Here is a 20,520-nt window from a genome sequence, read left to right as displayed (position 1 = left end):
GTACCTACACCACATGGACTGCAGCGGTTCAAGAAGGCAGCTCACCATCACCTTCTCAAGGGCAATTAGGGATGGGCAATAAATGCTGGCCTAGCCAGCGAAGCCCACGTCCCGTGAATGTATTTTAAAAAAAACAAACTGGGGCTCTAACATCAGCTTACGATCCCGATGCAAAAGTGGTAATCAGCTAAGTGGAGGTTGTGCTGTACCTGCTCCTTTCAGTTGTTCTGGCTCTTCGGCAGCCTGACTGTCAGTCTTTCTTTCAATGTGTCACTGGAGGCTGCCCACGAAAAGACGAGTAACTTTTTTTCACAGTTCCATTTCTGTGCAGCCGGAAGGAACAGGATTGCACCTCCTGGCTCCACAAGAAGGACTGGGGGCTGCTGCAGACCCAGCCTTGCCTTTCAGTGAAGTAGCCAGATTTAAACACTCACAACCAATTTAAGATAATCAGTGGCTCATTTACACTTGCTAGAGGCGACATTTTTTCATACGCAGGGACCTGTTTTCTGCAATTAAAAGGACTATGTTCAAGCCTTTCCCTTTTTTTGAATTACCCAGGAGCTTGGGGGAGCCTATAATTCCGTGCTGCTTTCTGCATAGTAATGGCTCGGCCAATCAGAGTCAACTTGTCAGCCAATCAGGACCCTTTTCTCCTGCAGTATCAATTGTTGTGATCGTTTGAAATTTGGCATTCTTGAGTTGGTCCTGATGAGTGCAAGATGAAAAACTTCAGCAACATCTCTCTCTTTTCAACAATAGGCAGATTTACTTATAAGCCCCGAAATGATGTTGTGGGATATGAATATCAGCACTTAAAGGCTGATCTTATTTTATTTCCATGTTAATGGATGGAAAATTAGGGATTCAATCTCAATGAAATTCCTCCCAACTGTACCTGTGGTGACCCAATTATTTTAAAGGGCCTCTGTAAAGACACAGAGAGAAGGGTTCCAGGGGTATGCATTGAATGTTTGTACATTATCTCCTCAAGGTAGATTTTGAGGCCCGAGTGTATGTTGAGGAGATAAAAACAAAAAACTGCGGACGCTGGAAATCCAAAACAAAAACAGAAATACCTGGAAAAACTCAGCAGGCCTGGCAGCATCGGCAGAGAAGAACAAAGTTGACGTTTCGAGTCCTCATGACCCTTCGACAGAACTGCTGAGTTTTTCCAGGTATTTCTGTTTTTGTTTTGTATGTTGAGGAGACTTTTCAAGAAAGCAAGAGTTCTGCTGAATGTGGATTACTATTAGTTCTGTGCTGCAAAATGAGAAAATGGAAAGGGTTTAACAGCCAAGACATAAATGATAGACCACAGGGAAATCAGGATGCATGGCTTGTTTTATCTAGCCCATTCATCAAGAAGACATGACTGCAGTAGACTGAATCCCATTATTACCTCTTAGATGTGTTTTTTTTTAATCATCAGTGTAGTCCATCCACTATATCTGATCCAAGCACTGAATTCTAATGTACTAAAGCACTTGATGTTCACTCCCATTATATAGAAATCTAGTGCACAGGCATTAAAGATTTTTTCTCTTTGCGGGCCATATAACAGTCTTGGGGGCCACATCTGAAGACTAACCCATGGTTCGTGTTCATTTGAATAGGTCTCAAGTGGCTGGTGCTAACTGGAGTTCTGCCTTAGTATTCATGCATAAAAAAGGAAACAACACCACATCCAGCCTCGAAGCCCATGAAATTCAAACAAAACAAACCAGTGGTCAAGAAACATAAGTTGAATTGAGATGGTATGAACTGGGCTTTAGGGGTCTGGACGGCCAAGGTTTGAGGGAGTCACATATAGCCCATCAGCCACAATAAGGAGACTGCTGTTCTAATTGCTTCTCATCCACCCCCATTGTAGATAATTCCAATGGGCCAAATCATTTCCCATTCTCACCTTTTGTACAAAACTTTAGTGGATGAACGTTCTTTACTATCCTTCACGTTAAAAGGAATTCTATTGGAGCAAATCATTCACATTCACTTTGGATTCTATATTATGACCCAGTTGATGGTAAAGGCTGAGTTGTTCAAATCCCAGGGGGAAGCTTCAAACAACTGTCATATCCATTTTTGCAATTTGTAATCTCGAGATGCAGCCTTTGAATTCAATAGGAATAAGACCACCATAGTTTTTATATAAAACTAAATTAAACATTTATTAATTTAACAACAAATTGAACAAATACACATGACTATAAATCACTACTATAATAACTTTTTAAATACCCAAATTAATCACCCCCAGGAAAATCTCCACTAAGGCAACAGTAACCCATAAACTTTAAATAGACACCAGGAAAGCACATTTGACCTTATGAATTCCAAATGAAGTTCCTTTGCAAGTTGGTTGGAGGCGTACAGGCTGGTTAGGTCTTAAATGCCTCTGCCTTACACACACAAATTCCTGTCTTTATTGACCTAGCTTTCCCTTTGAATGTAAATTTTCCATTGTATCACTAGGCAAAGAATTTTCCCCCCGTCGAGGAGGGTGTGCAGAAGTGGGTGTGGGCAGGCGCGCCTCCGATCGGCGCCCCTGATTGGGGGCGTGTCGCCATTTTATATGGGCGGGTCAATTACGGCCCACCCAGCATGACGTCCGCCAGGAAGCGCTATGCGCTCCCTGTGCAGGTGGGGGGGGGGGGATTCCCTCAGCTAAGAGTGCACTCTTTTGTGTATGCGCGTGAAATAGCACATTGATTTCCCTGAGGCTAAGTGCTGCTTCAGGGAGATCGACTCCAAATTTTAAAATGTTACAGAGACAAATACAAAATTTCCCTGACATGTCCCCTCATGTGACAGTGTCACATGAGTTGGGACATGTCCATCACTTTCAGTGAAACCTTTATTAAAAATTTAAAAACCCTCATGAAACCTCATCCTACCCATGGATGAGGTTTCATGCTTTTTCTTAAGCCCGCCAGGGCTCCCAGCCTGCCCGCCAACATTAAGGTTGGGCGGGCAGGTCCATTAATTTCGTTAAGTACTTTGTCAATGGCCTCAATTGGCCATTGACAGGTCGGCGGACACACAGCTGACTTGGCTGCGGCCCTGCTGACCTGAAAATTGAAATGATGCGGGGTGACGTCAGGAGTTCCACCCGACATCATCCTGTGTCATTTTACACGCCGGTGAGCAGGCTCCGCCCCCACTCGCCAACCTAAAGATCTTGCACTAGGTCTTTTGACCTTCAGCTCTTCTAACAATAAAACCCCTTTCATAGCACCAACTTTATTAGTAAGCTGAAAAATTAAACACATCGTTTGGCTTCTTCCAGCTAGGTGTAAGATTTTACCCACAGCCTTGAATTGTTTATTCAACAAATGCAAATGAACACATTACCTTACTGTTCTCCTTATTGTTCACCCAATTAACATCTCAAAACTACTACACATCAGAGTACCTAGACTAGCTGTCTTTAATCCAATTAAGACACACACAGACACATAGCTAGACACAGATCCCTCCCACTAGAATTCTATTTTAAAAAATAATTTCCAACAACATTGTTCACATTAATATCTCATCATGACATCTACATGACCAAATCATAGTAGTCTTAGTGGTCAGGGTCCTGAACTAACAGAGTCAGCCCAATCCCCAACATGCCATGTTGCGAAATTAAACTCAATGAATCTAATAATGGGTGAATTAACACCAGTCAAAAATCATTGAAGGAATTCCGAAGAGGAATCATTTTGGATTGGAAACGTTAAATCTGTTTCCCTCTCCAGAGATGCTGCCAGACTGGCTGAGTTTTTCCAGTACTTTCTGTTTTTTTTATTTCAGATCCCCACAGTATTTTGCTTTTATTAAAAGCTCATAAACTGTGGTTAAAAAAAAAAACTAGGTCACAAGATCACAAAGAGGACTTGGAACCTTTCCTAGGTAACGTCAGATCCACGATGTGTGCTTGATTTTTAATGCCTACTGAGGTGGTCCCTTCAACGGGGGTGATCCTAATGTAATCTGTCCATTGGGAAACCCACTTGCTGTGAGCACACTTTGGAATTAGCTGATCGCTGACCTAACACCAATGATGTCAAGTGAACGGTTGCTGCTCGCAATTGATGTTGTTTCTACAGTTGCAAGCAAATAAACATTCACAACTGATGTAGGTTCAGGTCAGTTCCTTCACTTGATTACTTTAAGATATCAAATGATAATTTAAAAATTCACTTTCGAACACAGTTTTCACAATTGAGTGCAAGTTAACACTGTTGGGCGCAGAATTTTGTCAAAGCTTTCAGGTAGGGTCCTGCCCGATATTAGTCTTTCTTCACTTCAATGAAGAGTAAAACCAGCATTGCATGCAGTGCTGTTAGTTTCCTGAAGGGTGAGTTCAGTTAAAATTGCCCCTAATGTTTCAGTGAGTGAGTGGTCAATCCATGGAATGGGTTCCCTAGGGAGATGGTGGCAATGGTTTGCATTGATTCATTCAAATGCAAATTAAATATGTAGATTTCATTCAGAAAATAATATTTTAGAATGCAGTGTATGAGTAATTAGAAACATGACATAAGGCACATGTAGGATGGCTCAGGAATGGTTCGCAAAGCTCTCAACCACTGCGGTCTTCCTCACCTCATGTCTTCTCCTGTTGTAGACTATTTTTTTATTTGTTCATGGGATGTGGCCAACATTTATTGTCCATCCGTAGCTGCCCTTGTTCAGAGGGCGTTTAAGAGTCAGCCACATTGCTGCAGGCCTGGAATCACATGTAGGCCAGACCAGGTAAGGACGGCAGATTTCCTTACCTGGAGGACATTAGTGAACCAGGTGGGTTTTTCTGACAATCAGCAATGGTTTCGTAGTCATCATCAGGCTTTTAATTCCCGAATTTTATTGAATTCAAATTTCACCATCTGTTATGATGTGATTCGAACCCAGGTCCCCAGAACATTACCCTGAGTCTCCAGAATACTAGTCCAGTGATGATAGAGATTGATTGACAGGATTAATCAACACCTCTGGGGGAAATGCAGGCGCAGTGATAATGCCACTGAGTAAGTCATCCAGAGGCCTAAGCTAATGCCCGAGGGACATGGGTTCAAGTTCCACGATGGCAGCTGATTGGGGATGCCACTGAAATCTTCCCAGCTGTGGACAGCCTTCCATTGACAAGAAAGCCAGGAATACCTCCTATACTTACCCCCCACCACCCCCCCCCCCCCCCCCCACCCCTTCTCCCCACTGGAGTCGCAGACAGCTGGGCCATAGCTGCAGCTGCCACCCATCCCATGGAGTGGTTTCGTCTTGAGATGCCCTCGTGTTCTCCTGCCTGCCGCAGCAGCGCTCGCCTTCCCAGTTGGGCTCCTGGCAGGGCACCTCTGTACCAAGCAAATCGGACGCATGTCCTGCCTGCCACCCTTAATTTGGATGGCATCACCAGAAGCTGCCTCTTGTAAAACCCCACAGGCGGGCTGCCAGGCATCGCCTGCGGTGTTGGGACCTGGTTTGGATCCCGACCTCTGAAAATCTGTAAAAGCGGTAAGATTCTTCCCTAAATGTCATCAAACCAGATTTCAAATGTTACTGAGAGATTGTGTTGCAGCTAAGATGTCTTATGTACCACCAGCTCCTGATGATAGGTCTCATATTGTCATGGTAAACTTGCGGGATTTGCTATGGGCATGGTAGATCCTATATTTACTGAATCTCCCTGACCACTGACCCTACCAATTGTCAACAAAAGAAACATAAAAATTTCATAAAATGCTTTGTTTAGATCGAATTGGAACGAGTCGTCTAGACACTTTTCAGGCAAAGCATATAAGGAAGAAGGGAACAGAGATTATGCCAATAAAGTTAACTGGGGAAGAATTGGAAGGGACTCAAGTGGAGCATAAATGCCAGCATGGACTGATTGGGCCGAATGGCCTGTTTCAGTGCTTTCTATTCTATGTGGACTTACATTGCTGAATTTTCACACTTAACTTAAAGCTGCCATTAGTGCAGCTGAAAAGAAGTAAGATTAACTGTAAAGTGCTTCCCTTTACTACCCTCGATGGTTTTTATTGATTTGTGAATGTGTTTGAGCAGGGAATTTAGCGGTTAAATTTCTGATACTGCCATGTGTGCGAGTTGAATTAATATACTTTCAAATAATATCTTTAACATTTCCCTCATGATCCACATTGCTTCAGAGGCAGACATTAAACGTTAGTTTCTGTATCATGGTGTACAGTTTGAGACGTTACTAAACTTTAAGTGCTTGAGGCAGTAATAGACTTCCAGCTGTTATCTATGATTTGCATTTATAATGACAATCTTTAGCAGCGTCTAGGTATTAAGTTTCAATTCTCTTCTGTGTGTTAAGGGGAAGAACAAAGGTTCAATAGCAGCACTTTCCATGATTCTGATTGGAGCGAGCACACCACCAACTTTAGTGGACTGATAGAGAATCCTTGATCACCATAAGCCACAGAAGTATTATGTGCTATCTCTATGGAAGTCTGAAACAGAGATATTCCACTTTTTAAAAAGATGTAAGATGAGTCTTCCATATATACCCCAATGACCTTTGGCTTTACCTCAAAGCCATTAACTTTGTCCACCACCTGCCCCACTGTCACCCACTGTCCCACTATTATCCATCAGGGGAGACAGTGGTCTAGTGGTAATATCACTGGCCTAGTAATCCAGAGGCCCAGGCTAATCCCCTGGGGGCATGGGTTCAAATCCCACCATGATAGCTGGTGAAGTTAAAAGCTAGTCGTAGTAATAGTGACCATTGACGTAAAAACCCACCTGGTTCACTGAGGAAGAAAATCTGCCATCCTAAGCCTTCATGTGACTCCAGACCCACAGCAAGCCACTCAGTTGTATCAAACAGCTACAAAGTAACTTCCTTCATAACAGCACGGTGGCTGTACCTATGTCACATGGACTGCAGCAGTTCACCTTTTCATGGGCAGTAAATGCTGGCCTAGCCAGCAATGTCCACATCCTGTGAAAGAATAAATAAAAGAAAGTCACCCACTTTCCATCCGCCAACAGTTGCCTGTTCTTCCACTGACTGTCACCATTCTCCCACTGTTGGCTTTGCTCTCATTCTGTCCCTTTATCCTTTCACGGTTCTACTGCTGTGCTGTTGCCCCAGCGTCTAACTCTCATCAGACTGTTACAGTACTGTCCCGTTGGCCAGTGTGTCACCTTCTTTCACTGCAGATTTGCCCCACTGTCACCACATCACCAAACTGTCACTGCGCTGTCTCACTGTTGTGCTATCACTGTGGTATAGTGTGGCCACCACATATTCTGCTGTCCATTGCTTACTGCACTGCTCTTCTGTCACTATATTGTCTGATCATTGTCAACGTGTTGTCTGTATGCTAGCCAGCCATCAATCTCTGGTTTAGTTACAATTTTCTTCAGTTCAACACTACCACGGTGGATACCATCCTGTTGGCCATACCCCAAAAATGTTGCACCTCATTGATTGATCCCATCTCCTTTCCCAGCTGGTTGTCTATCATTAAGTTGAGCCTCAACTGGTCTTGACTGTACAGCCCATAACACTTGCGTCAGGTAGTGGGAACTGTGCAATATGGAAACCAATGTTTAAAGTCTGCTTCTGAAGCAGTTTTAATTATAAGGATAACGTCCCTTTGCAACCTGAGGTGCGCTTCAAATTATAAAACTGATTCAGTGAAAAGATTGTTTCCTCTGGAATGTTGCAGCCACTACGCCATTCAAAGAAAAAGAACATGCATTTCGATAGCGCCTGTCATGACTTTCAGGGTGTCTCAAAGTGATTAGCAGCTAATGGAGTGCTTTTGGAGGCGTAGCCATTGTTGTAATGAAGAAAATGTGGCAGCCAATTTGCACACAACAAGGTTCCAATAAAAGCAATGTGATAATGACCAGATAATCTGTTTTAGTGATGCTGGTTTTAGGGGATAAATATTGGCCAAGACAATTGGAGAACTGACTCCCAGGAATGACAGGTAATACCTTACAGTTTTGAATTATAACAATCCTGCAATAAACAATGCTTAGATCTTGCAGGAAATTATAACAGAAAATAACCTGAGTATTGCTGAAAAGAGAGACATGCTGTCAAAGCTTTTCATCTTGCACTCATCAGGACAGACTCCAGAATGCCAAATTTCAAAGGAAGCAACAGTTTATACTGCATGAGGTAAGGGTACTGATTGCTTGGCCAGTCAGTTGGCATCACCTATCACACAGATCAGTGATGTGGTAGGTGAATGTCAGTGCTGGTACAATGCCAGGTATGTAGGCTGTACATCCCAATGACTGGCGATCGTATCAAACAGCCCATCCCTTCAGCTGTTCACAATAAGCAGGGCATTGATGGTACTCAACCAAACGGTGCTTGCAAAACTCAAAACATAATAGCCGGGATTTTCCAGCCCTGCCATGGCGGGACCCATCACGGGAGGTTTGGCAGCCCAACCAAAAGCCCATTGACTTTTGGGGGAAACCAGACTATCCAGGCGGCAGGCGGGGGACGGAAATCCCGCCCAACGTCAAACATTTGGTGTGATTCTTGATCGGGCAGCACTTGTTGAACAATCCCAAATGTGCTAAGAATTACACCGACAGCCAATTTAAGATTATCAATCAGGCTTGCAGTGTAGCTCACTTATGCTTGCTAGAAGCTACATGTGTTCATACATCCTCTGCAAGCAGAAAGAGCATGTCCAGGCATTACACCTTTTTTAATTAAACAAAAGCACGGGGAGCAATATCTCCCAGGTGCATTCCCCATGGCAACGCCTTGACCAATCAGAGCTGACTGGCCAACCGATAAGCACCCTTTTCTCATACAGTGTAATTTGTTGCTACCTTTGAAATTTAGCATTCTTGCATCTGTCCTGATGAGCGCAAGACAAAATGCTTCAACAGTATGGCTTTCTTTTCAGCAATACTCAAGTCCTGTGCTACCAAACAATTATAAAAGAATTTCATACTCTCCTTGTTGTATCAATATCACTTGGATAATTTAAAACTGACTTAACAAAGAATGTGATTAGAATTCCCTCATTGCCATTGTGAAGATCATAGACATCACCTCAAGGTCTAATTTGCCCTGTAAAGTTCTTTTTCAGCTTTCCATCCCCACCCTACAGAAACTGCCAGCTCATTCCTAGTTCTGATGAAAGTTCATCGGCCTGAAATGTGAAATCTGTTTCTCTCTCTACACCTGATACACCTGAGCTTTCCAGCACTTTCTGTTTTTATTTCATCCAGTAAGCTGTTGCTTATCTCATTCAGAGTCCTGTACACTGGTGTCCATGAACTCCCATTCCCCCAGAGCATGAACTTCAAAATCCTTTCCCTCATTTTCAAATCCCCCCTTGGCCTTATTATGCCACACTGCCTCAAATCTTCTACAAGCCTGTGCCCTACAATGCACCCTCCACCCTCCCAGATCCACCCCAATGCTGGTGACAGAGGGCAGAATCGTCCCAGATTTGCACAAAGTACAGTAGTGGGTGGGAAAATCGTCATTTTACCTGCCAGCTGCAATGGCGGGCTTTCACGCCATGTCATCCCATTGATCTCCCTGAAGCTAAGTGCTGCCTCAGGGAGATCGGCGCCAAATTCAAAAATGTTAAGCAAATGATATTAACATTTCCCTGACATGTCCCCTCATGTGACACTGTCACATAAGTTGGGACATGTCCATCACTTTTACTGAAACTTTTATTAAATATTTACAAACCATCATGAAACTTCATCCTGCCCGTGGTTGAGGTTTCATGCTTTATCATAAGCCCGCCAGGGTTCCCGGCCTGCATGTCAACCTGAAACTTGGATGGGCAGGTCTATTAATGACCTTAATTACTTTTTAAATGGCCTCAATAGGCCATTGACAGATCGGCGGGCGCCCAGCTGACTTGGCTGTGCCCCCGCTGACCTGAAAATGGAAATGACGCGGGGTGACGTCGGGAGTTCCACCCAATGTCATCCTGCTTCATTTTACGTGTCGGCAAGCAGGCCCCCCACCTAACCCCCCCCCCCCCCCCCAGCGCTCGCCGACCAGAAGATCACTTCCTTAAAACCTTTATAAGTCATCGGTTGGGCCTCAGCTGGCGTATTATGTCAATTTCTGGGCACCATACTTTTGTGAGGGTGTCAGGGCCTTGGTGAAGGTGTAGAGAGGTTTTTCCAGAATGATATGTGGAATGAGGGATTTCAGTTACGCGGAGAGACTAGAGAAGACAGGATTGTTCTCCTTTGGGCAGAAAAGGTTATGGGAAGTCTAATAAAGGTGAAAAAAATCGTCCACTCTATCAAAACCCCCTGTAAAGGGAAACTGTTTTCACTGGCCAGAGACCAGAGAGATGAGATTTTAGAAAATTGGACAAAGAACCAGAAAAAGATAACAAGAGTTTTTTATTCAACGAGTTGTTGAGGTCTGAAGCACACTGCCCGAAAGGGCGATGGAACTAAATTCAGTGGTAAATTTCAAATGGGAATTGGATATATGCTTGAAAAAGAAAAAAATGAAAGGTTAGGGGGAGAAAGGCTGGTGAGTGGATCTAATTCGGCTGTTCTTTCGAAGACAGGCACAATGGGCTGAATGGCCTCCTTCAGTGCTGTTTGATTCTCTGATAAACCTCGTCACCTTAGCATTTATCATCTCACCTTCAAAAGCTTCCTGAACATCCATCTCTCTAGCTACACATTAAGTTGTCTCCTTTTAACTTGTCTGTACTACTTGTTCCTTGTATAGTGCCTTGGGACATTTCATTGTGTGGAATGGCTTGTCCAAGTACCTTTGTGTTTTACTGATGTTACCTTTTTGTCTATTTATGGATTTTCTCTTAGCTGGGGATGTATAAAGAGGAATTATTCTAACCCATTACCCGATGATGAAATAGATTGGTAAGTGACTCTCTGGAGAGGTATGTGCTTGAGCTAGCTTTCTTTTGGGGTGTTGGGAGAGAAAATTGAATCTTAAAGTCTAATGGCATATTTCTGATTTGTAAAGGCTAGAAGGGTAAATCTTTAGTGACACATATTCACAGAAAACTGACCATTTTTTATCTTCAATTCCACATTCCTCATTTTGAGAAAACGAATGGGGTATGATTTCCTCCATTTCCTGTTTTTAAGCAACGAAAAGCCAAGAATATAGAGCAGGGGACATCATTTTATATTTAAGTTACTTTTTTCACAAAAAAAAATAGAAAACAGGAGAAACTATAACTCAGGCCGTGCAGTTCTGCGCCTACTATTACCACTATGGTTAGTGTGGTTACGTCCAGTCACTGTTGGAATTTACACTCACAACTGGAACGAAGAATGAGCTTCTTATTTGCTATGTAGCTCACTATCTTATTAGAGGAAACCAGCATTCTCTCATTGTAAAGGGGCAAATCAAAAACCAAAAACACCTTTCTATTTACAGAAGGGTAGTAAGGGGAGGAATCAGGCCTGTTTTAAATTAAACCCCCCTTATGTCTGTAATACAACCAATAACTATTACTGACTGCCTTATACTGAAATGAAAAGACTTGAGAAGAGTCATGCACACTCTAACCACAGAAAATGACTCATCTTCAAGGATTAAGGACACTCTGGAAGAATTTGTATTTTATAAAACGCTGGGCAGAATTTTGCCCTGGGCGTGCAGGATCAGTGGGGGAGGGTGCTCTGCGATTTTACGCGGGCGGGCCAGTTAAGGCCCACCCAGCGTGATACGCGAGCGGCGGTGCTGAGCGCTGGAGGAGGGCGAGCAGGCCTAGCGCAAACTTCACGCACACGCGTGAAAGAGCGGCGAATAATCTCCCTGAGGCATGGAGCTGTCTCAGGGAGGTGAAGAATATATTGGAAAAATTTTTAAACAGCACAAGAACGTAATAAAACATGTCACATGAGCAGGGACATGTTTTTAAGTAAAAATTAAAGATCTTATTTCATTTGTATTTGATCTTGGATACCTCATCCCGCCCGTGGATAGGCAGGAGGCCACTTGGCCTTTTCGCCTGCCCGTCAGCCGTTAGGTTGAACGGGCAGTGAAAAATTCAGCACAGTTGATAACTTAATGGCCTTAGTAGGTCTTTTCATTGTCGGCGGGTGCGCTGCCAACTGAACTAGCGCGCGACTGCCCATTGACATTGGCACGCTCGGCCGATGTCATCACGCATCATTTCACACTCAGTCGGCTCGGGCGCGTGCCCACCTGCCATGCTAAAAGTCCTGCCCACTGTCTCTTAAAGGGTTAATGCAGGACTCTGATTGCTATTCCTGTAAAAAGCATCCTTTTACAAGTAAAGGTAATTAAGCCGTTGAAAAAACACTGGAAACCTCTTGAATAAATAATATTTATTCTCTGAAGAAGAGCCATATGGACTCAAAACGTTAACTCTGTTTTTCTCTCTCCACAAATACTGTCAGGCCTGCTGAGTTTTTCCAGCGTTTTCTGTTTATATTTCAGATTTCCAGTATCCACAGTATTTTGCTTTTATGTTATAGAAACCTATTGACCCTGGTGAGCTGTGCACAAAGGGGCTCACGTGGTTTTTATGGCTCTGAAAAAAAGCCATGCCTGGAAGCGTTTTAAAAGCGGGTTTTGGTTTTGCTTTTGAGAAGAGAAGGACCAACTGCTTGAGAAGGAGGACAGCAGCCTTTTTGCAGCCCAGAGCCAGTCCACAGCCAGAAGTGAAAGAAGCTGCTCCTAAGTTGCTATGTGCTTGGATAGAGTACCTGCAAGAGGTCCTGGGTTCAAATTCTGGATAAGCCCCCAATCTATGTTACAACTGAAATGGGAGGAGTGCGCCATTGATTTAGCCTCACTACACCACAGGTTGTAGCATTAGTTTAAAGTTTAATTTACGCACCAAAAGAGTGTTTGCCTTCACTGCTGGTACCCAGAATAAAAGAGAGTTTAACCAGGCTTTTTTCAATAAACAACAAACCTATTGGTTTATTATAAAACCAATCTTGTCAAATAGAAGGGCAAAGCTTATCAACATATGATATGGAATATGAAATTATACTAATTACTGTTTCGAGATATCCTAAGTCACTCTCTGTCGCATACACATACACGCACCTAAACACACACACACTCACACACACTCACACATACACACACTCTCACGCACACACATTCTCTCGCACACACACTCACACACTCTGTCACACATTCACACACATACAAACACTCACACGTGCACATACTCACACACATACAATAAATTAAATAAAAATAGAAGTGGAGGAACTCTGCTAAAGGTCAAAAGTCAATGGTTCAAAGGCAAAGGATAGATGGTGGAGTCCTTGAAATGGTGTCTGGGTCATACAATTGGTCTCTCAGCACTGACCATGAAACAGTCAATGGCTCTGGCACTGCTTTTCAGATGAGCTCGAGAATTACTCACAGGTATGTCATCCCAGTCTTAACATAGATTGGGGGCTTGTCCAAGATTTGAATCTGCAACCTCTGGCAGGTACTCTACTGCATGTAGCAACTTAGCAGCAGCTTCTATTCACTTTGGCTGTAAGCCGGCTCTGGACTGCAAAAAGGGTGTTGTCTTCCTTATCAAGTAGTTGATCCTTCTCTTCTCAAAAGCAAAACCAAAACCCACTTTTAAAACGCTGGCCTGAATTTTTCCTGTGATGGGCAGGCTCGGCGGGAGAGGTCGCAGAGTCGACCACCGCCCGCGATCGGCTCCGCACCACCATTTTACGCGGGCGGACCAATTAATGCCCACCCAGCTTAATACGCGAGCGGTAGCACTGAGCGCTATCTGTGCAAGCGGGGGGAGGAGAGAGAGTCGGGTCCAGTGCTCTTTCGAGTGTGCACATGAGAGAACGCTTCAATTTCCCTGAGGCGCCGGATTAAAGTGCCTTTGAAATAAATAAACGCAATAAAAATGTAATGAAACATGACCCCCCATGTGACTGTGTCACATGAGATGGGACATGTTTTTATTTTTCAGAAAAAGCTTTTATTTAATCCATAAAAGCTTTAGGAAACCTCGCCCTGGTCTTGGATGAGGTTTCCTAAAAAACGTAAAGGCCGCTTGGCCTTCTTGCCTGCGCCGTGTAAACTTGACATTAATTACTTCGTTAATGGCCTTATTAGGCCTTTCGATTATCGGCGGGTGCACAGCCAACTCCGGCATGCGCCCGCCAAATGAAATATCGTGAGACAGTGCGATGACATTGGGACACACTCTTGACATCATCGCGCATCATTTTACATTCCGGCCTGTCGGGCCCAGTTCCCCCACATACTGAATGTAAAATACTGGCCACGGTCTACCCGGCAAGGTTTTTTCTCAGAGCCATAAAAACCGTGTGATCCCCCTTCGTACGCAGTTCACCCGGGTCAAGAAGTTTCCAGCCTTTTGTCAACTGCTTAATTACCTTTTCTTGTAAAAGGATGTTTTTTTTTTCCCCAGAGCCCTGCATTAACCCTTCAAGGGGTTTTAAAACACAAATTCTTCCACAATGTCCTTAATCCTTGAAGATGAACCATTTTCTTTTATTAGTGTTCACGACAAGAAGGAGACTGTTCTCACCCCCATTCCAGCCTTTGCCCATCAAGCGTCCAATCTTCAGCCTTGCAGCCTAACTCTAGACCCCTTTGACTCTTGAAAGCACCACCTGCCCTCGGATTTACCCACCCCATGACCCCTGCCGATGCTTATTAACTAAGGAGAATCCCATAGGTTAGTTTAGTGCATCAGTGCAACATCAAGCTGTGCACTGGTGCTGCTGCTGCAAACAAAGTTTTAGAATGCTTATGGCATAGCAGTGGCAAAGGATGCATTCTGCTAACATAAAGAATTGCTCAGTGTAGGAATGAGTAGAGATCTTAAGAAAAAAAATGATCAATTCTGTGATTTGGAAGGTCTTGTTCTGCGCAACTGAAACATGAACCTTGAGAACAATCAACATCCAAAGTCTAGAACATTGTGAATTGTGGTTCTGGAGAAGGATGGAGAGTGTCAGTTCGAGAGAACAGAGCCGTGAAGAAACTCTGAGGGTGGTGGAGCAGGAAAGATTGTTAATGAATATCAAGGAAAGGCAGCAAAGTTGGATTTGTCATATTCTAAGGCATGAGGTCTTACTGAAGGAGGTGGTTGAAGGAAGATTAGGGGGACATGGGTCAAGAGGGAAAAAGAGAATGAAGAAATTTGACAAGATGAAATTGCAAATGGGAGGCCACTACGAACAACAGAAGAGGAAAATGCAAGACTTCGAGATGTGCGGAAATAAACAGAGGACCTGTCCTTTAACAGATCACAACTACTACTTATTGGCAGAGATAGCTCAGGTGGCAACAGATTTGCAGATGGAATTATTGTCATTTTCTTTTTTCGCTGTCCATACCCTCAGAAGATGAGGCTTCAGATTTATATCTGATCATGAATGTCGTCAGTTTTGCAGTTTCTTTAGCCTCCTGGAACTCCCTCTCTATCAACACTGTGGGTGCACCTACATCACATGGACTGCAGCAGTTAAAGAAGGCAGTTCACCACCATCTTCTCAAGGGCAATTAGGGATGGGCAACAAATGCTGCCCTTGCCAGTGACGCCCATCTCCCAAGAAAAAATAAGATTTATAATGCCACTCAGAAGTGAAATGTAATGTTTCTGAATGAATGGCTGGGTAGAACGCAGATTTTGAAAGGTACATTCAACTGTGCTTTGCTTCTTTTGTTATTTACAGGGGATCTATACTTTGGGTGAACAGACCTCTGCCACTGTGGGGAATTCAGGTGGGTGATAAAATGCAATAAAAGAAAAATGAAAACTGTAATCATCAAATTGGGCAAGATTTTCTCCATTTTCTAGTTGTACTAAAATACAGATGCATTCTTTGTGTGAACATTTGCCCAAGCCTGTATGTTTAAATGTGGTTGTTTATTCTCTTCGTCTTAAATGCATCATTTTTTGGGGTAGCGTACATTGCTGGAATCAGCAACTTCCAAGTTCTGCATTCATCATCAAGAGCTTATTAACCATCACATTTGCATGTACTGGAAGCTACATATATTACTGTGCAAGGCCCTGTTTGCAGATAGAAAGAACATATACACACATTGTGCCTGTTTCAGCTAAACAAAATAAGTGACAGCCAATCACTAACTCATTCCTCAGGGCAATGCCTTGACTAATCAGGGTCAAGCTCTGTGGTTTAAGTTTCAAACAATGCTTGGCAGTTAACTGTCATTCACTATCAGTGGTGCATTATCCATGGCAACCCCATTTGCCAACTAATCAGCACTCTCTTCACCTTCAGTATAAGTTGTTATATTGATATTCTTGTGAAGTGTCCTGATGAGTGCAAGATGAAAAGCTTAGACATGTCTCAATTATTAACCATCCTTAAACTTGATCTGAGGTTATGTTTAGGACAAATGATTGGCAAGATATGATCAAGCCCATGAATTTCTGCACTTATTGTACATATACAGTTTGCTACCCAGGACTTCAGTGCTTCATCAAAAGTCTCAGAGGCATTGAATTATGCCAGTTCTCAGAGAGGTTGTTTGCAAGTAATTATGACTGAATATACTGTAAAGGAAATATCATTTTTTCTTAATATTACTGCAGGATGCTGTGAAGCAGGCTTGTGGGGGCTGTGTGTGTGTGTGTGACTAATTTAATTAAACTGAAGACAGTCAGACTGCAAGGTTTAAATCATCAAGGGGATGGGGTAGAAACAGGCATTCTGAAATGGAGATGGATGAGCTAATATGGGGTCCCAGTAGATACAATATGAATGGGAATTTGCATCAGGAGATAAGTGAGAAGTGAATTGTTAGCTGTTTGAATTTCAAAGGGGCATGACTGGATGTTTTATAACTGGCAAAATTGTAGATCAATAAGGCAAAGTTATTAACTTTATTTTTCCCATAAGTGTTAGCCATAAGGACAACATGAAAGATTTTTATATTCTGGGAAAAGTAACTTCCAAAACAAGGTTGAAACAATTAATTTACAGAACAGAAAGGAGAAAATATACTTAAGGAATGATTGAAAACTGTATGGTGTGAGTGGTCATGTGAGATCTTGAAAGGTGGGCTGTGTAAAACAGACTTGTGAAAAAGCAGCCTCTAGCCACCCCAGAGAAGTGTTCACTTGTTTTAGAAAGCAAGATTTTGTTAAAAGCCTTAGAGTTGCATCATCGAGCAAGAGGGAAAGAGAAACTATGAAATACCTCCCTTACAGAAACAGTGGGTGCCTTGCGGTAATATTACTGGATGTTTTTATATATTAAGAATCTTTTAGGACTACTGCCTGGAAAAGGGTGTTTATTTGGGAGTCTAGCTAAGTAGTAATCCTTTGGGAAATGTAAGATTAAATTTAACTGTGTAACTGTAATCTTGTGTGTTTAAGTTTTTTTTGTTAATAAATGTTTTAGTTTAATATTTAAAATCTTCAAAGGTGGTAGTGGACTCTTTACTTCTGACTTCAGTGCACATACCTTCTCGTAATAAATACAAACTGCAGAATCGCTGTGGTAGCTTGGCTAAGTTTCCCTTGGGATTTGGTCAGCCTGGCAAACACAACCTGCCATATCATAACAACGCCATTAGAAATTCACTTGTAGCTGAATGCAACAGGCCTAACTTTTTCTGGTGTGTTTAGTGGGTAACTAATGGATAAGTATCGCAACTTCACACCTTTAGATTGATTCCAGTGCCACGTTGAGGTTCTGTTGCAGCACAATCTATGGAGGAGCAGGGTCACTCAGACCACAACTTCCAGATTTCTGTGTTTAACTGCACAAGTGTCTACTCCGGAGGTTGCTGTCCAAATTTCTCAGCAACAACAGTGATTGCTGTTATGCTCACTGTTATTCATGATGTAAAATCCGAGCCATTATAAGGAAATTGTTAGCCATTCAGTATCTTTGTCACCTCTTTACCTGACAAAAGTACATGCTGTACAATCTTGTATGTTTGAACAAACCCCATTGTAATTTTTTTAATGTTCTGCCCTTGCAATGTGTGAGAAAATCTGGAGAATGCTTTCAGGAACAATGTTCACACAAAGAATGCAATTGTGTTTCCGTGTGAATAGAGAATGGGGAGAATCTGCTCCAATATTCTCGAATGCACTAGTCCTTATTTTCATGAGGGTGAAATTCCTTCTGCTAATTTTAGTGTAAAAGTTGATGTGGATGCAAAGTGGATTTTTTTCGTTTGGCTTTGTGTAATTAGGAAAAACGAAATAATTCTTAAAGATGACATTTGCATTCACATTTTATTTTTCTGTAGGTTACAGTGGCCTTAATTAGTTTCCTGGAGAGTATGCTCCTCACCTATTTAAGCTACAAGGTAAGAATCGACATTACTAATGATTATCTATGAAAGATAAACTATTCTAAGCCAAATTCTGATGTAGTAATTATGGTCTTTTTTTTTAACCTATTGATTCTTAATGGTGCATCATTAAAGGTTTGACTGCATGCTCACCTTTTTGGCAGATTTAGTAGCTCATAATGCATTTTTCTACCCTCAGGATTTAAGGTTCAGACCATCAGGACCTCTTTTATGACAAAAATAAATAAACATTTATTTCTGCTATTTGTCTGGTGTTAGATAAGCCCTCTTTATGCACTTTTTCCAGTGCGATGTTGTCCCTGTGTAATATAGTGACCAGGACTGCACCTATTCCTCCTATGAAGGCTGAGCGAGATGACTATGCAGTGTTTTCCTTGGAGCAGCTTGTGCTGCACTGAATTGAGATGATGAACTTTAATTTTATTAGCATTAAAAGAGGTGACTTTCATTTTATCTGCCCTGGCAGGATTTGAAACCACAAACCCAGGAAAATTGGCAGATATCCAATAAGTAGCACCAAAGTGCATTCTCTTATTTTATCACTTAATCTTAAATTTAGAGATGCGGAACTTTGTTTATGAGAAGTAGGAAGGACAACTTGAAGCATGTAAATGAAGGTCATGACTGAATATAGGAGAAATTGCTAATGGGATTAGATGGTGAGATGATGTACATGTGCATAAGTGAAACCAACTGAACTGTTCTCTTAGTAACGGTGAGTTTTAAGTGGCCTCACACTTGTCACATCTCCGGCTAATTGTATATTGTTCACAGAATATGTCCAATGTTTTAAAGAGTATTTTATTCAATTTGATGAGAATTGTGAGGATTAATAGTTCATTAGTACTGTACAACTGTGTTTCACCCTTACATAGGCCCTTAAAAGGGGGAGGGGGGGGTCGATGTTTGGATGCCTTGCAAAACTGTCCATTTGGCCCAACAGGGATATACAAGTGTTTATGGTCCACATGAGTCACCTTGTACCCTCCTTCACCTAACCCTGTCAAAATACCATCCTATTTCTAGGAACATCGGACTTAGGAGCAGGATTAGGCCATTCAGCCCTTCGAACCTGCTCTGCCATTCAATAAGACCATGGCTGATCTGGTTATGGTCTCAACTCACTTTCTTGTCTGCCCCTATAACTCTTGATTTCCTTGCCTGTCGAAAATTTATCTTACTCAGCTGTGAATAACTTCAATGACCCAGCCTCCCCTGCTTTTTGGGTAAGAGAATTCCACGTACCAACGACCCTCTGAGAGAAATAAATTGTCACTTCAGTCTAAGCAGTAGACCTCTTATTTTTAAACTGTGTCCCCTTGTTCTGATCTTTCTCACAAGTGGAAACATCCTTCCATTATCTACCCTATCAAGTCCCCTCGGGATCTTACATGTTTCAATTAGATCACCTCTCATTCTTTTAAATTCCAATTTTCTCCCTCATGTTCTTTATCTAGCTTCCCCTGAAATGTATCATCTTGTTGATTATCTAAAGAACAAATTGATACAAATAGCCAATTACTTAACTTGTCCTTTGTGTTATTTGATTAGAGGTACTTAGATATCAATGCACAGTTTAACTTTAAATAACTGTTAATTAGAAAAAATCTAATAAAGGGATATAAGAGATAGCAATTCAAATCTAATCTACTCTTAGAATCACAGAATTGTTATGGTGCAGAAGGAGGCCATTTGGCCCATTGTGTCTGTACCGGCTCTCCAAATAAGCATTTTGACTTAGTTGAATATTATGCTTTGAAACCACTTTGAATTGCTTTCCCAAAATCTATATTGGAAACAAGGGGAAGTAGTTTTGGCCACAATATTATCCCTCTTTATACATTTTGCAATACACTGGAGTCCGATAATTTCAACCAACCCCCCAATAAACTAATCTCAGCTCCTGTTGCATAGACAACTGTGAAAGCTCGGTATCAAGAGATGTGCAGCGTCCTGGTGGTAGAATTAAAACAGTCCAATAAATAACTGAAAAAATAAATCAATTGTATGGCACAGTTCCTGCCCTAAGGCACAGAGCAGATGGTGGTATAGTGGAAATGTCACTCTATTAGTAATTCAGAGGCCCAGGCTAAAGCTCTGGAAGTGTGGGTTCAAATTCCACCATGGTAGTTGGTAGAATTTGTAGTTAATTAATAAATCAAAAATTGAAAGCTAGTCATGGTGACCATGAAGCTATTGTTGATTGACGTAAAAACCCATCTGGT

General features: G+C 42.2%; 1 protein-coding gene across 1 annotated transcript in view; it reads left to right on the top strand.

Moving 5' to 3' along the window:
- The window catches only part of kcnt1b (potassium sodium-activated channel subfamily T member 1b), a 388,151-nt gene that overhangs the window by 215,507 nt on the left and 152,124 nt on the right, over positions 1 to 20,520 (top strand). The window contains exons 4-6 of the mRNA XM_041193666.1: positions 10,816 to 10,872; positions 15,673 to 15,721; positions 18,230 to 18,289. Coding sequence (XP_041049600.1) covers positions 10,816 to 10,872; positions 15,673 to 15,721; positions 18,230 to 18,289 — 166 coding nt within the window. The remainder of the gene's footprint in view (positions 1 to 10,815; positions 10,873 to 15,672; positions 15,722 to 18,229; positions 18,290 to 20,520) is intronic.

Source organism: Carcharodon carcharias, chromosome 8 (genome assembly GCF_017639515.1).
Source record: "Carcharodon carcharias isolate sCarCar2 chromosome 8, sCarCar2.pri, whole genome shotgun sequence".
NCBI lineage: Eukaryota > Metazoa > Chordata > Chondrichthyes > Lamniformes > Lamnidae > Carcharodon > Carcharodon carcharias.
The sequence above is the reverse complement of the archived record's forward strand: the minus strand, read 5'-3'. Positions and strand labels throughout refer to the sequence as shown.